Genomic DNA, 13,189 nt, shown 5'->3' with positions numbered 1-13,189 from the left:
CAAGCTCCACCGCCTCCCGGGTTCACACCATTCTCCTGCCTTAGCGTCCCTAGAAGCTGGGACTACAGGCGCCCGCCACGACGCCCCGCTAATTTTTTTGTATTTTTAGTAGAGACGGGGTTTCACCGTGTTCGCCAGGATGGTCTCGATTTCCTGACCTCCTGATCCGCCCGCCTCGGTATCCCAAAGTGCTGGGATTACAGGTGTAAGCCACCGCACCCGGCCTTTTTTTTTTTTTTTTTAAACAATATAAGGTCTCACTTAGTTACCCAGGCTAGAGTGTAGTGGCATGATTATAGCTCACCACTGCTTCAAGTTCCCAGGCTCCGGCAATCCTCTTGCCTCAGCCTCCCCAGTAGCTAGGACCACAGGTGTGCCACCATGCCCAGCTAATTAAAAAATTTTTTTTTGTGGAGATGGATATCTTGCCCAGGCTGGTCTTAAATTCCTGGGCTCAAGTAATCCGCTAGCCTTAGCCTCCGAAAGTGCTGGGATTACAGGGGTGAGCCACCGTACCTGGCCCCTTGTGGGTTTTTTAACCTTACTTTAAGCCAATCAACATCATTGCTACGCCTTTTCCAAAGGACCTGTAAATGAATGCAAATATTCAATCCTCAAGCTGGGCGTGGTGGCTCACACCTGTAATCTCAGCACTTTCGGAGGCCAAGGTGGGCAGATCATTTGAGGTCAGCAGTTCGAGACCAGGCTGGTCAAGAAGGCGAAACCCTGTGTGTACCAAAAATACAAAAATTAGCCGTGTATAGTGGCACGCGCCTGTAATCCCAGCCACTCGGGAGGCTGAGGCAGGAGAATTGCTTGGAACTGGGAGGCAGAGCTTGCAGTGAGCTGCAATCGCCCCACAGCACTCCAGCCTGGGCAACAGGGCAAGACTCTGTCTCCAAAAAATAAATAAATAAATAAAATAAATAAATAAATATCAATCCTCACTACACGGAAGTGATTAAATGTTTTCTAATGGGAATTCATTCACTGTGTTTGCATAAAGGGTCAATTAGCTATATCATGATACACATTTTTTAAACTTTAAAAAGTTCAGGGGTACATGTGCAGGATGTACAGGTTTGCTACATAGGTAAATGTGTGTCATGGGGGTTTGCTGTAGGGATTATTTCATCACCCAGATACTAAGCCTAGTATCCACTAGTTATTTTTCCTGATCCTCTCTCTCTCCTTCCACCTTCTGTCCTCCAGTAGGCCCCAGTGTGCATTGTTCCCCTCTACGTGTCCATGTGTTCTCATCATTTAGTTTCCACTTACAAGTGAGAACATCAGGTATTTGCTTTTCTGTTCCTGCATTAGTTTGCTAAGGATAATGGTCTCCAGCAAAATCCATGTCCCTGCAAAGGACATGATCTTGGTCTCTGTATGGCTGTATAATATTTCACGGCGTCTATGTACCACATTTTCTTTATCCAGTCTATTGTTGATGGGCATTTAGGTTGATTGCATGTTTTTGCTATTGTGAACAGCGCTACAATGAACACACGTGTGCATGTGTCTTTATAAGAGAACAATTTATATTCCTTTGGGTATATACCCAGTAATGGGATTGCTGGGTCAAATGTTATTTCTGTCTCTAGGTCTCTCAGAAGTAGCCACACTGTCTTCCACAATGATTGAACTAATTTACACTACAACAGTATAAAAGTGTTCCTTTTTCTCCACAACCTTGCCAACATCTATTATTTTTTGATTTTTTAATAAGAGCCATTCTAACTGGTATCAGATGGTATGTCATTGTGGTTTTGATTTGCATTTCTCTAATAATCAGTGATGTTGAGCTTTTTTTTCTTGTGATTGTTGGCCACATGTATGTCTTCCTCTGAATACTGTCTGTTCATGTCCTCTGTCTACTTTTTAGTGTGTTTTTTTTATTTCTTGTAAATTTGTTTAAGCTCCTCATAGATGCTGCACATAAGACCTTTGTTGGGGGCCAGGTGCAGTGGCTTATGCCTGTAATCCCAGTACTTTGGGAGGCGGATCACCTGAGGTTAGGAGTTTGAGACCAGCCTGGTCAACATGGCGAAACCCCATCTCTACTAAAAATACAAAAAAATTAGCTGGGGGTGGTGGTGGGTGCCTGTAATCCCAGTTACTCGGGAGGCTGAGGTAGGAGAATTGCTTGAACCCGGGAGGTGGAGGTTGCAGTGAGCTGAGATTGCACCACGGCACTCCAGCGTGGGTGACAAGAGCAAAACTCTGTCTCCATAAAAAAAAAAAGAGAGCAAAAGAAAAAACGACAACAAAAAACCACCTTTGTCTGATGTATACATTGCAAACAGTTTCTCCTATTCTGTAAGTTGTCTGTTTATTCTGTTGATTGATAGTTTCTTTTGCTGTGCAGAAGCTCTGTCATTTGATTAGATCCCATTTGTAAATTTTTGTTTTCATTGCAATTGCTTTTGGCATCTTCATCATGAAATCTTTGCCTGTGCCTATGTCCTGAATGGTATTGTGTAAGTTTTCTTCTTCACAGTTTTGAGTTTTACATTTTAATCCATCTCTAGTTGATTTTTGTATATGGTATAAGGAAAGGATCCAATTTCAATTTTCCGCATATGACCAGCCAGGTATCCCAACACCATTTATTAAAATGGGAATCCTTTCCCCATTGCTTGTTTTTGTCAGGTTTGTTGAAGATAATTGAAGGTGTGTAGTCTTATTTCTGGGTTCTCTATTCTGTTCCACTGGTCTGTGTGTCTGTTGTTGTACCATACCACGTTGTTTTGGTTACTGTAGCCCTGTAATATAATTTGAAGTAGGTTCAGTGCAGTAGCTCATGCCTGTAATTCCAGAACTTTGGGAGGCCAAGGAGGGCGGATCACGAGGTCAGGAGATCAAGACCATCCTGACTAACACGCTGAAACCCCGTCTCTACTAAAAGTACAAAAAATTAGCCAGGCGTGGTGGCAGGTGCCTGTAGTCCCAGCTACTTGGGAGGCTGAGGCAGGAGAATGGCGTGAACCCAGGAGACAGAGCTTGTAGTGAGCCGAGATCGTGCCACTGCACTCCAGCCTGGGCAACAGTGTAAGAATTTGACTCAAAAAAAAAATATATATATACACACACACACACACACACACACACACACACACACACATACACACATACATGGTTTGAAGCAGGGCAGTGTGATGCCTCCAGTTTGTTCTTTTTGCTTACGACTGTCTTGGCTATTTGGGCTCCTTTTTTTGGTTCCATATGAATTTTTAAATAGGTTTTTCTAGTTTTGTGTAGAATGTCAAAGGTAGTTTAATGGGAATAGCACCGAATCTATAAATTGCTTTGGGCAGTATAGCCATTTTTATGATAGTGATTCTTCCTATCCATGAGCATGGGACGTGTGGTGGCTCAGGCCTGTAATCCCAGCACTTTAAGAGCCCGAGGTGGGTGGATCATTTGAGGTCAGGCGTTCAAGACCAGCCTGGCCAAAATGGTGAAACCCCGCCTCTTCTAAAAATACAAAAATTAGCTGGGCATGGTTACAGGCACCTGTAGTCCCAGCTACTTGGGAGAGTGAGGTAGGAGAATTGCTTGAACTTGGGAGGTGGAGGTTGCAGTGAGCCGAGATTGTGCCACTGCACTCCAGCCTGGGCAACAGAGCAAGACTCTGTCTCAAAGAAATAAAAAAGACCATGACAGCTATATCCAGGGTGCCAGAAATGCTTCATAATGATAATGTGTTGTTTTTGCTCCTTAATATCGAAGTCAATTTGGTTTTCCTTTAGTGGGGTACTCATTCTCTCTGCCCACCACTCTATGTTGTAAATTATAGCATCCAATTAAAAGAGAGTACTTGGCAGAAATGCATCAGCGTTAAGCAAACTGAATTGTGTAGGACTTGGATTACTCAACCTAAGTATTATCAGTTCATAATGACACCTGATTTAGACCAGAACCAAGTATTATATACTGTCAAAGGACTTTGTTTTTTTTTTTTTTTTTTTTAATCTCATTTACCTTAAAATCATTAATGTGTAGAAATTCATCAATGATAGATTTGGACTTCCTCTCCATTTCCTCTTCTGATAATGCAGCCTTGTCAGGAGCTGACACTGCTGAAATTTCTGGTTTTGCTATTAGAGAGGCCCCCCCCCAAAAAAAAAGTAAAAATAATAAAAATTACTATTAAAATAGTGAGATTATGGTTGACAATATTATGTACTTTACATTATTTTTACAGTAAAGGCATTTAATAGCTACAAGACAATAGATACAAGACATTTAAACAGAATACAGAAACCTTTTGTTTTAGAATAGATTTGCACTAACTAACTTTATAATCTACAATAACAATGAACAAGATTTAGGAACATGGTAAACTTTCCTATTTAAAGCTTTTTTGTTCCTTTCTGTATTATGATCGTTCCCCATTGCTTCGAAGATGAAGAGTTCACGAGGTCTTCACAATCCTGCACAGGTCAGGGCCCTGCTTGCTACTAAGCCTGAGCCACACTGCTGCTTGAACAAATCGTGGCTATTCCTACTACAGCTTTGCTCATAGTAATCCTGTCTGGAGTGCTCTTTTCCTCTGCTTCACACCCATCCCTGTCTACAAACCTGCTTCATTCCCATGGGTCCTTCAGATGAAGGAAACCTCCCCTTGCCCTAATTCTACATAGCTCCTTGGTACCAGATAGTTCTAAGTATTCTCTTAGAACTAAATTCCTTTCTTCATAGCACCTTTCTCAGTTTGTGTCTTTTGTGGAATTACTAAAAAAGGTCTTTCTGACTCAGCAGACTGAAGGCCGAGAACAGGGATCAAGTGCCTCACACTTGCTGTGCATCTGGTAAATGTACAAATGAATCAGATGATAAAAACACATAGAGCAGCTGTGCTACATTATTCACTACACACAAGATATTTTAATATCCTATCTTGTTATATTTCAAAAGTATCTACCACAGATTTAAAAAAGTCACACGTCCCTAAAGCTGTATTATCTAAAGTTACACCAATTGGGAGAAGACACTTTAATTTGTCTCTGAGATCCATTTAGGGACTACAGTTAAGAGAAACAATTTAAATAGTGAAACAAATTAGAAAGCTATATAAATATTAAAAACAACTGGAATTACTTCATGATAAATATTTAAAAGAGGCTGAAAATAATCTTCAATTTAAACTGTTTTCCATTGCTATATTCGTTATCACAACATTTAATACTTTTTGAAAACCCTGGCCGGGCGCGGTGGCTCAAGCCTGTAATCCCAGCACTTTGGGAGGCCGAGACGGGTGGATCACGAGGTCAGGAGATCGAGACCATCCTGGCTAACACGGTGAAACCCCGTCTCTACTAAAAAATACAAAAAACTAGCCGGGCGAGATGGCGGGCGCCTGTAGTCCCAGCTACTCGGGAGGCTGAGGCAGGAGAATGGCGTAAACCCGGGAGGCGGAGCTTGCAGTGAGCTGAGATCCGGCCACTGCACTCCAGCCCGGGCGACACAGCGAGACTCCGTCTCAAAAAAAAAAAAAAAAAAAAAAAAAAAAAAAAAAAAGAAAACCCTGTATTTATCGGGTAATGTTCTAAGTATTTACATGTATTAACTTCTTATTTAATTTTCATAATATCCTGAAAAGGTAGGTACAACTTATCCCCATTTAACAGATAAGGAAACTGAAACACAGGTTAAATACATGAAGCAAGTTTTAGAGCATTATCTGAGCAAGTCCTCTAAGTATATACATGCTAAATGCATACAAAAAACAACAGGTTACCAAGGAAGATGAAGGCGACTAAAGATAACCTAATACCTTCTCTTTGGTTTGTCTTGCAGTGGCTTAATAATGAGAATTTTCACACATTTGAGGGGCTCTACACAGCATACACAATCTAACAGCAACGTAAAGTGTGGGATGCTACAGGGACTTGTAAGAAATTCAGATTGCTTAAAATACAGCAGGAGGACCTCCTCACCATAACATTTAATAAAGAATGGAGAAAATTTACAAACTGTCGAGCTAAGGCATACCTAGGGAATGAGAACAGTTATAAAACTATGAAGTGCCCTTTCACTCTTCAGATGCTGGTATGTGTTGCTATTATATGTTGATTCTAAAATCTACTCAGGCAGTCTCCTTTTTATTTTTCCTTCCAAATTTAAAACCCAAATCAGAATCTGCATCTGTTTAAGCCAAGTCTCTCACCTGACTCCCTTGTTTTATTTCGCTCGGCCTCAGTGTTGTTCCTCTCCACATCCACAGCCCCTGTGAGCTGCTTCACGGTCTCCAGCATCTCTCTCCGCTGCTCTTCTTGAGACTGATTGTCTAGCAGGTCTTTACTGCTGCCACCCCTCATGAAAGTATTTGGCCGAGCTGTTGCAGATGGAAGGGGCTTATCATTCTTCTCCCTGCCCATACTTCCACGACTTAAAAGACAAAACAACACTTTTCAAAGGAAAGACAAGCCCATGTCCCCTACATATTCAAATTATAAAATAACACTAAGACTTCCTGAAAGTATGCAGAATAATTTTTCACAGATAACATTAGATGTGTGAGGCACCAACTATATTTCAAAGTCTGCTTATTCAACAAACAAGTAAAAGAGTACTTTAAAGGGAATATTTATTAAGATGTTTTAACTTTTTTCTCTGAAGCGATACTACTTAATACTTTAAAATGTCAGTGGTGGCCAAGCATGGTGGCTCACACCTGTAATCCCAGCACTTTGGGAGGCCAAGCAGGGCAGATCACTTGAGGTCAGGAGTTCAAGACCAGCCTGGTTAACATGGTGAAACCGTGTCTCTACTAAAATTACAAAAATTAGCCAGATTTGGTGCCGGGTGCTTGTAATCCCAGCTACTTGGGAGGCTGAGGTACGAGAATTGCCTGAAACTGTGAGGAGGAAGTTGCAGTGAGCCAAGATTGCACCACCACACTCTAGCCTGGGCGATGGTGAGACTCTGTCTCAAAAAAAAGTCAGTGATAATTTTGGTAATTTCTTTTTCTTTTCTTTTTTGAGATGGAGTTTTACTCTTGTTGCCCAGGCTGGAGTGCAATGGAGTGATCTCAGCTTACTACAACCTCCGCCTCCCGGGTTCAAGTGATTCTCTTGCCTCAGCCTCCTGAGTAGCTGGGATTACAGGCATGCACCACCATGCCTGGCTAATTCTGTATTTTTAGTAGAGACAGGGTTTCTCCATGGTGGTCAGACTGGTCTCGAACTCCCGACCTCAGGTGATCTGCCCACCTTGGCCTCCCAAACTGCTGGGATTACAGGCGTGAGCCACCATGCCTGGCCTTAATTTTGGCAATTTCTTATTTTAGTTTTTAAAAATCTTTCAGGAAAAAGAAGACAATGATGAAAGTATGAGTTACATAAATGAAAGGGAAACAAATATTATAAGAACATGGTATCACTATCTGAGAAATTATACAATGGTACCTTTTTATTTAGAAACTTAAAACATATGGAAAATATTTGAGAATCAAGTAAAAGCTGTCTTAGATTAGCTAACGCCATATATTTTATTCCTTTTAAGAGAGACTCTCCATATTTCCTGATTTCGTCTTCTTTTAGACAATTTTAACCAGCTGGGCAAACAGTTTGTTGGCCCATGGTAGACCAGAAGCAGCAAATTAAAAGGGAAAAGGAGAGACTCAGGCAGGATAATGGTCTAACTATTGTGAAAGAACATACACAAGTGCTTAGGAAGTAGAACCATTAGGGGACATTTATGAGAGCAAAGCGCCACAAGTGATACTCAACGACAATCTGAATCATCATGAAAAGCTGACTTGTGCTAAGTATACTTCGTTTCAGAAGAAGTCAAGGGATTAAGTAACACAGTTTGCAAAGTCTACCTAATCAAACTTATTACAATAATAATAATAAAAAGCCTGATGGGAGGATTGCCTGAGACCACGAGTTCAATGCCAGCCTGGGCAACATAGCAAGATGCCATCTCTAAAAAATAATAATTAAAAAAAAATTTTAGAGCTTAAAGAAACTTCAGTTCTGAAAGTGCTTATGTAAAAAATGTTTTTTGTGACTGCACTACAGGGTCCCCATTCATGGTATGTAAACCAGCCAACAGAATACTTGACTGTAACAATCCTATAAAAGCAAAAGTAGAAAGATAGTGAAATATGGAGACTAGCAAAAAAAATGAAGGAAAACCTCAAATATAATGTGAAGAACACTGTGACAGAGAAATGTATGGGTGGATTGTCACGTTCTTTAATTCCCATAGTTGAGAATGCTAGATGCTTCTAGAGTATCTGGAGGATTAGCTTGGGGAGCCCCTAGACATGCCTCCAGCGCTGTTTGGGTGGGCCTAGTTTTCTTAAGAATCCCTTCCCTCCCAGCCAGGCACAGTGGCTCACGCCTGTAATCCCAGCACTTTGGGAGGCCGAGGAGGGCAGATCACAAGGTCAGGAGATGATCAAGATCATCCCGGCTAACACGGTGAAACCCCGTCTCTACTGAAAGTACAAAAAATTAGCTGGGCGTGGTGGCCGGTGCCTGAAGTCCCAGCTACTCGGGAGGCTGAGGCAGGAGAATGGCGTGAACCCAGGAGGTGGAGCTTGCAGTGAGCCAAAATCATGCCACTGCACTCCAGCCTGGGCGACAGTACAAGACCCCATCTCAAAAAAAGAAAAAAAAAAAGAATCCCTTCCCTCCCATCCCATCCCAAATCCACCACCCAATTATGTTCCTATCTTAGAAATTATAGTGTGTGTGAAGATTAAAGAAGGAAATCAACTTTAGGAATAAAAGGAATGCATCTATAAGGATTACTATCAGAATCCTTGCTCCCATCTTGCCACACATACTGGCAAGCAGGCTGGCCTTGGGTAGACATAAAAAGCAGGGTTCTCACCTAGTTATGGTCCTTCGGGAATCAAACTCTACAGGCGTGGATGGCGTGGACCCTGAGGGTGCTGGAAGTTGCAGGGCAGAGAATCTGTTTAAACTGGAAGCACTTGACCGTAAGGCATCTACACATGTCAAGGATTTAGAAAAAAATACAAATCACATGACTAAAATGCAAATAATCAGTCATCTGCATCCCTGGGTGAGGCCTGAGACCAGGCATTCCTAACAAGCTTAGGTGATGCCAATCTCCTGGTCCCTCTACCATATTCTGAGAAGCAAAGTGTTAGAAGGAATTTGCATGTAACAGAGTTTAGAAGTCTTCATTTATTACAACCATTCGTTCCTTTAAGAACATAGTAAACGGGTGGGAGTGGCAAATAGAGGAAGAAGGCAAGCAAAAACAGAATAAAACTTTAACAAAGCTAACCAACACAAATGCTTCAATCTCATGTGTGTACAAATAAGCATGTGGGTTTTACTGAATAATGACATTTTTTAAAATTTAAAGAAAAAAGGCTGAAATTACTTAGTAGAAGGGACATATGGGAAGTAGGTTAACACTGAATTTTTTTGTTCTTTCCATTGGGCTTCCTCAGTTAATAGGATGTGTTTCTGATGATCCAAACATCTTTGGACTTCAGGTCAAATCTCTCAAAATCTGATTTTCAAAAAAGATTTTGAACAATATTTCTTTATTCTTTTATAACTCCCTAAAATTACAGTAAATGCACCTGCATATTAAGATTCTTTCCTCAACATAATGAGTTTCCCTTTTAATTTGAGGTCCCAGTAGTTTCTCTAGCTATATTAAATTTGTCAACAACTACAAAAAGGAACCTAAAAAATTAAGGTCTTAGTGGCTGAGTGTGGCTCATAACTGTAATCCCAGCACTCAGGAGGCCAAGGTGGGAGGATCACTGGAGCCCAGGAGTGCAAGACTAGCCTAGACAACACAGTGAGACTCCATCTCTACAAAAAAAAAAAAAAAAAAAAACCAGTCAGGTGTGATGGCGTGTGCCGGTAGTCCCAGCTACTCAGGAGACTGAGGCAGGAAGATTGCTTGAACCTAGGAGGTTGAGGCTGTGGTGAGCTGTGATCATGACACTACACTCCAGCCTGGGTGACACAGCAGGATCCAATCTCAAAAAAATAAATAAATAAAATAAAAATAAATCAATAAACAAAGGTCTTAATTAGCCTAAATGAATGAACTGAAATTTTTTTTTTTAATGCTTAAAATTATTTAAGGATCCTGAGAAAGGATCTATGTTGAAAGGAAAGGGCTACCAATAAAATTTTAGGCATGATTAGTCTACATATCTTTCCCTAAAACCATCATTCGATGACTATGGGAATGTGCTGTGAGGCGAATGCTAACAAGTCACAGCCAGGTTTGAGGAGGGACACTGCACACTTACCAGTCTCGCTTGCCTTTGCTCCACCACTGCTGCCTTTTCCCCAGCTGCCTAGCTGTGCTTTAGGTACCAGCTGAATTTTTTCATCAATTGTAGGCTGTAACATAAGAGACCACAAGTCAGTTATAGGAAATATTCTAGAAGAATAGTTTTTCTTTTATTTTTTTTCTTCTTCAGTGAAGTAGAACCAATTATAGCAACAAAAAATTTGTTCGGAATGCCAATTTAATAGAAACAGAAATTGGAGTTGTTCTCATTAAACTGGGATCCATGTGGCCCCTGAAGCACTTCCTTGGACTCCAGTTTCTATAAAATACTGTTTGGTCTAGAGAATGCATCCAGGTCCTCCTATTTAAGATGGTTTATGAATTTGCTAACTGTAATAAGCAGTTTCTAATCATTCTTCTTGTACACTACCCATTAATTTTAAAAAGAAAAAATACAAATACCACAAAATTAATTCATTAGTATCTTTACATGACTGTCAGAACACAGATCAACAGACACAACAATTTCATGTTGGGGCTAGAGATAGGCAGTGGGATGTGAGTATTCAACAAAGAATAAGAAGACATTTGAATGTTAGGCAGGGAGCGTAGGAAGGTGCCTGATATCTCATGTTTAATCTTCCAAGCACACCTTTACTACAAGTGAAATAAAATTACGCTGTATGCATTATATTATTATAAAATAAATATAACATAAAAGCTGTAATGTAGCTCTTTGTAAAAAAGATATTTCTATGTTCTGACAGCTCATAATATGTTGCTATGCTATATAATGTGCTTTCACACAAACCTCTCCCAATTAACAATAAATATGTTTAATGGTTTTGTTCTAGGATACTCATGTATAGTATTCTCCAGTATAACTATCTGAATACACAAAGTTTATTAACAATTTACATACTTAAAAATATTAAAGTAGTAATGTTGGAGATTTGATACCAGCATTGTTTTTATAGTATCCAAGCACGGAAAACATAATATTTAAAAATACAAATGTTGTTATTAAATACTGACACATTTTTCAAAATGCTGGAGGATTTCTTTAAACATAAACTTTTGGTTAAAACTGTCTCTAGATGGAAATGGAGATGGTAAGACTCAAACTGTATTCAGCAATGGAATTCTTGCTCTGAGATATAAACAACTAGAAGAAAGTACCAGAATCTTGGAGAAAAGGATCCTAGCTAACTACATTATTAAGAGAGATCCAGAGGGAGAATTTTCTATCATGAAGCAAAGCTTCGACAAAACTGTGAGATGCAAATGACATAGCCCATTTTATTCCAATTTTCTTTTCTTTTTTTTTTTTTTTTTGAGATGGAGTCTCGCTCTGTAGCCCAGGCTGAAGTGCAGTGGCTGGATCTCAGCTCGCTGCAAGCTCCGCCTCCCAGGTTTATGCCATTCTCCTGCCTCAGCCTCCCGAGTAGCTGGGACTACAGGCACCCGCCACCTCGCCCGGCTAGTTTTTTGTATTTTTTAGTAGAGACGGGGTTTCACCGTGTTAGCCAGGATGGTCTCGATCTCCTGACCTCGTGATCCGCCCGTCTCGGCCTCCCAAAGTGCTGGGATTACAGGCTTGAGCCACCGTGCCCGGCCTATTCCAATTTTCTTAAAGATTTTTCTTAATACTTCTTGTCAGTTATCTTCTTTCATGTAGTATTTTCACATTAGTTTTGATTGTCTTCAGTATTTTGCTAGCAGAGTGCCAATTTTCAGAACTATGGAAAGTATAAGGATGAAACTAGACTTGCAAATTGGAAAACCCACTGGACTTTGGAAGTTTCCACTCTTATCATATTTAATACTGCTTTCTCTACATTCTCCAAAGTTCTTCATTCTACTTACATGATCAACTTTTACTGCTGAAAATATCTGCTAGAGAGTTTTTTCCTCTTACTGCCCACAGACTCTCAAAAGAGAGGAAAGCAGAGTCTATTAAATCCTTATTACAGAATGATTTCTAGTAGGCCCTCTGTGGTTTCCTTTAGGCCTTGGATAAGGCAAATCTTTCACGGTAAGGTTTAAACAGGTGACTGCTTTTTTCCCCAGAGCTATGGATACATTGTGTAAAAGCCTGCAATTGACTTAGGCTTCTAAAATATCTTTATTACCTCTCCTATATTAAGCATCTTATATCTACGAAGTAACCTAGTCTTTCCCTCTTTAGTAAACCCTTATAGAAGCAGAAATGAGTATGTAGAATACATTGATCAATAGCAACTTGAAGAAAAATGCATTAAAAAATAACCACCCCACGGATTTGCAATATTGCTGTTTTACATAAATAAGTACTTTTGAGACTCATGTTTTGCAACTATTGTAAATTTTGTGTGTGTGTGTGTGTGTGTGTTTAATATCAAAGGCATCAAAGGAGAGTGTAAATTGTACTTTAAATGTCAGACTCACCTTAGTGATTTTTAGGAATTTTGAGGGGTCCAGTACCCGACTGTTCTTGGCCCCTTGTACAGTGTTCCACCCACCTTCATCCACTCTCTGGACACCTGCAAGGACAACAGAGTGTCAGTCTCTCATCTGTCTCAAGTCAGTTGGACACTGAAAGAGTGAGCAATATTTTCATCAAAACCAAGAAGAAAGACAACAGAAGCTGTTAAAGCATTGATGACAGTATCTTTAATCCCACAGCAGGAAAATACATGCAGAAGCACGGCTTATTTTGGCTCACCCATGAAACATTACCGACCTACAAACAAACAACTGACACAAATGAATATCTGGTGCTGGAGAAGGCAGGGCCAAATCCAGTATTCACAGAATTAATGACTAGAACACTTTGGGAGAAGTCAGATGGAAATTATTTATTCTAAAGTATATTGTATTTAATGGGGTCAAATGATAGAAGTATGCTTTGATTATTTCCCAAGCCTGCTTCTCCAACATTTCAGCTGCTCAAGTGGAAAACCTT

The 13,189-nt window shown here is 40.2% G+C and overlaps 1 protein-coding gene across 50 annotated transcripts in view; it reads right to left on the bottom strand.

Annotated features, from left to right (window-relative positions):
• EIF4G3 (eukaryotic translation initiation factor 4 gamma 3) overlaps positions 1-13,189 on the bottom strand; it is a 375,324-nt gene that overhangs the window by 32,680 nt on the left and 329,455 nt on the right. For all 50 annotated transcript variants that reach the window (XM_074018065.1, XM_065528583.2, XM_074018064.1 and 47 more), the window contains 5 exons: positions 12,673-12,767; positions 10,262-10,355; positions 8,848-8,965; positions 6,170-6,390; positions 3,982-4,097 (listed from right to left, as the gene is read on the bottom strand). In XM_074018065.1, the coding sequence (XP_073874166.1) occupies positions 3,982-4,097; positions 6,170-6,390; positions 8,848-8,965; positions 10,262-10,355; positions 12,673-12,767 (644 nt within the window). The remainder of the gene's footprint in view (positions 1-3,981; positions 4,098-6,169; positions 6,391-8,847; positions 8,966-10,261; positions 10,356-12,672; positions 12,768-13,189) is intronic.

This window comes from Macaca fascicularis, chromosome 1 (assembly GCF_037993035.2).
Source record: "Macaca fascicularis isolate 582-1 chromosome 1, T2T-MFA8v1.1".
Lineage (NCBI taxonomy): Eukaryota > Metazoa > Chordata > Mammalia > Primates > Cercopithecidae > Macaca > Macaca fascicularis.
Note: the sequence above shows the minus strand (reverse complement) of the source record. Positions and strands in the feature narration are given on the sequence as shown.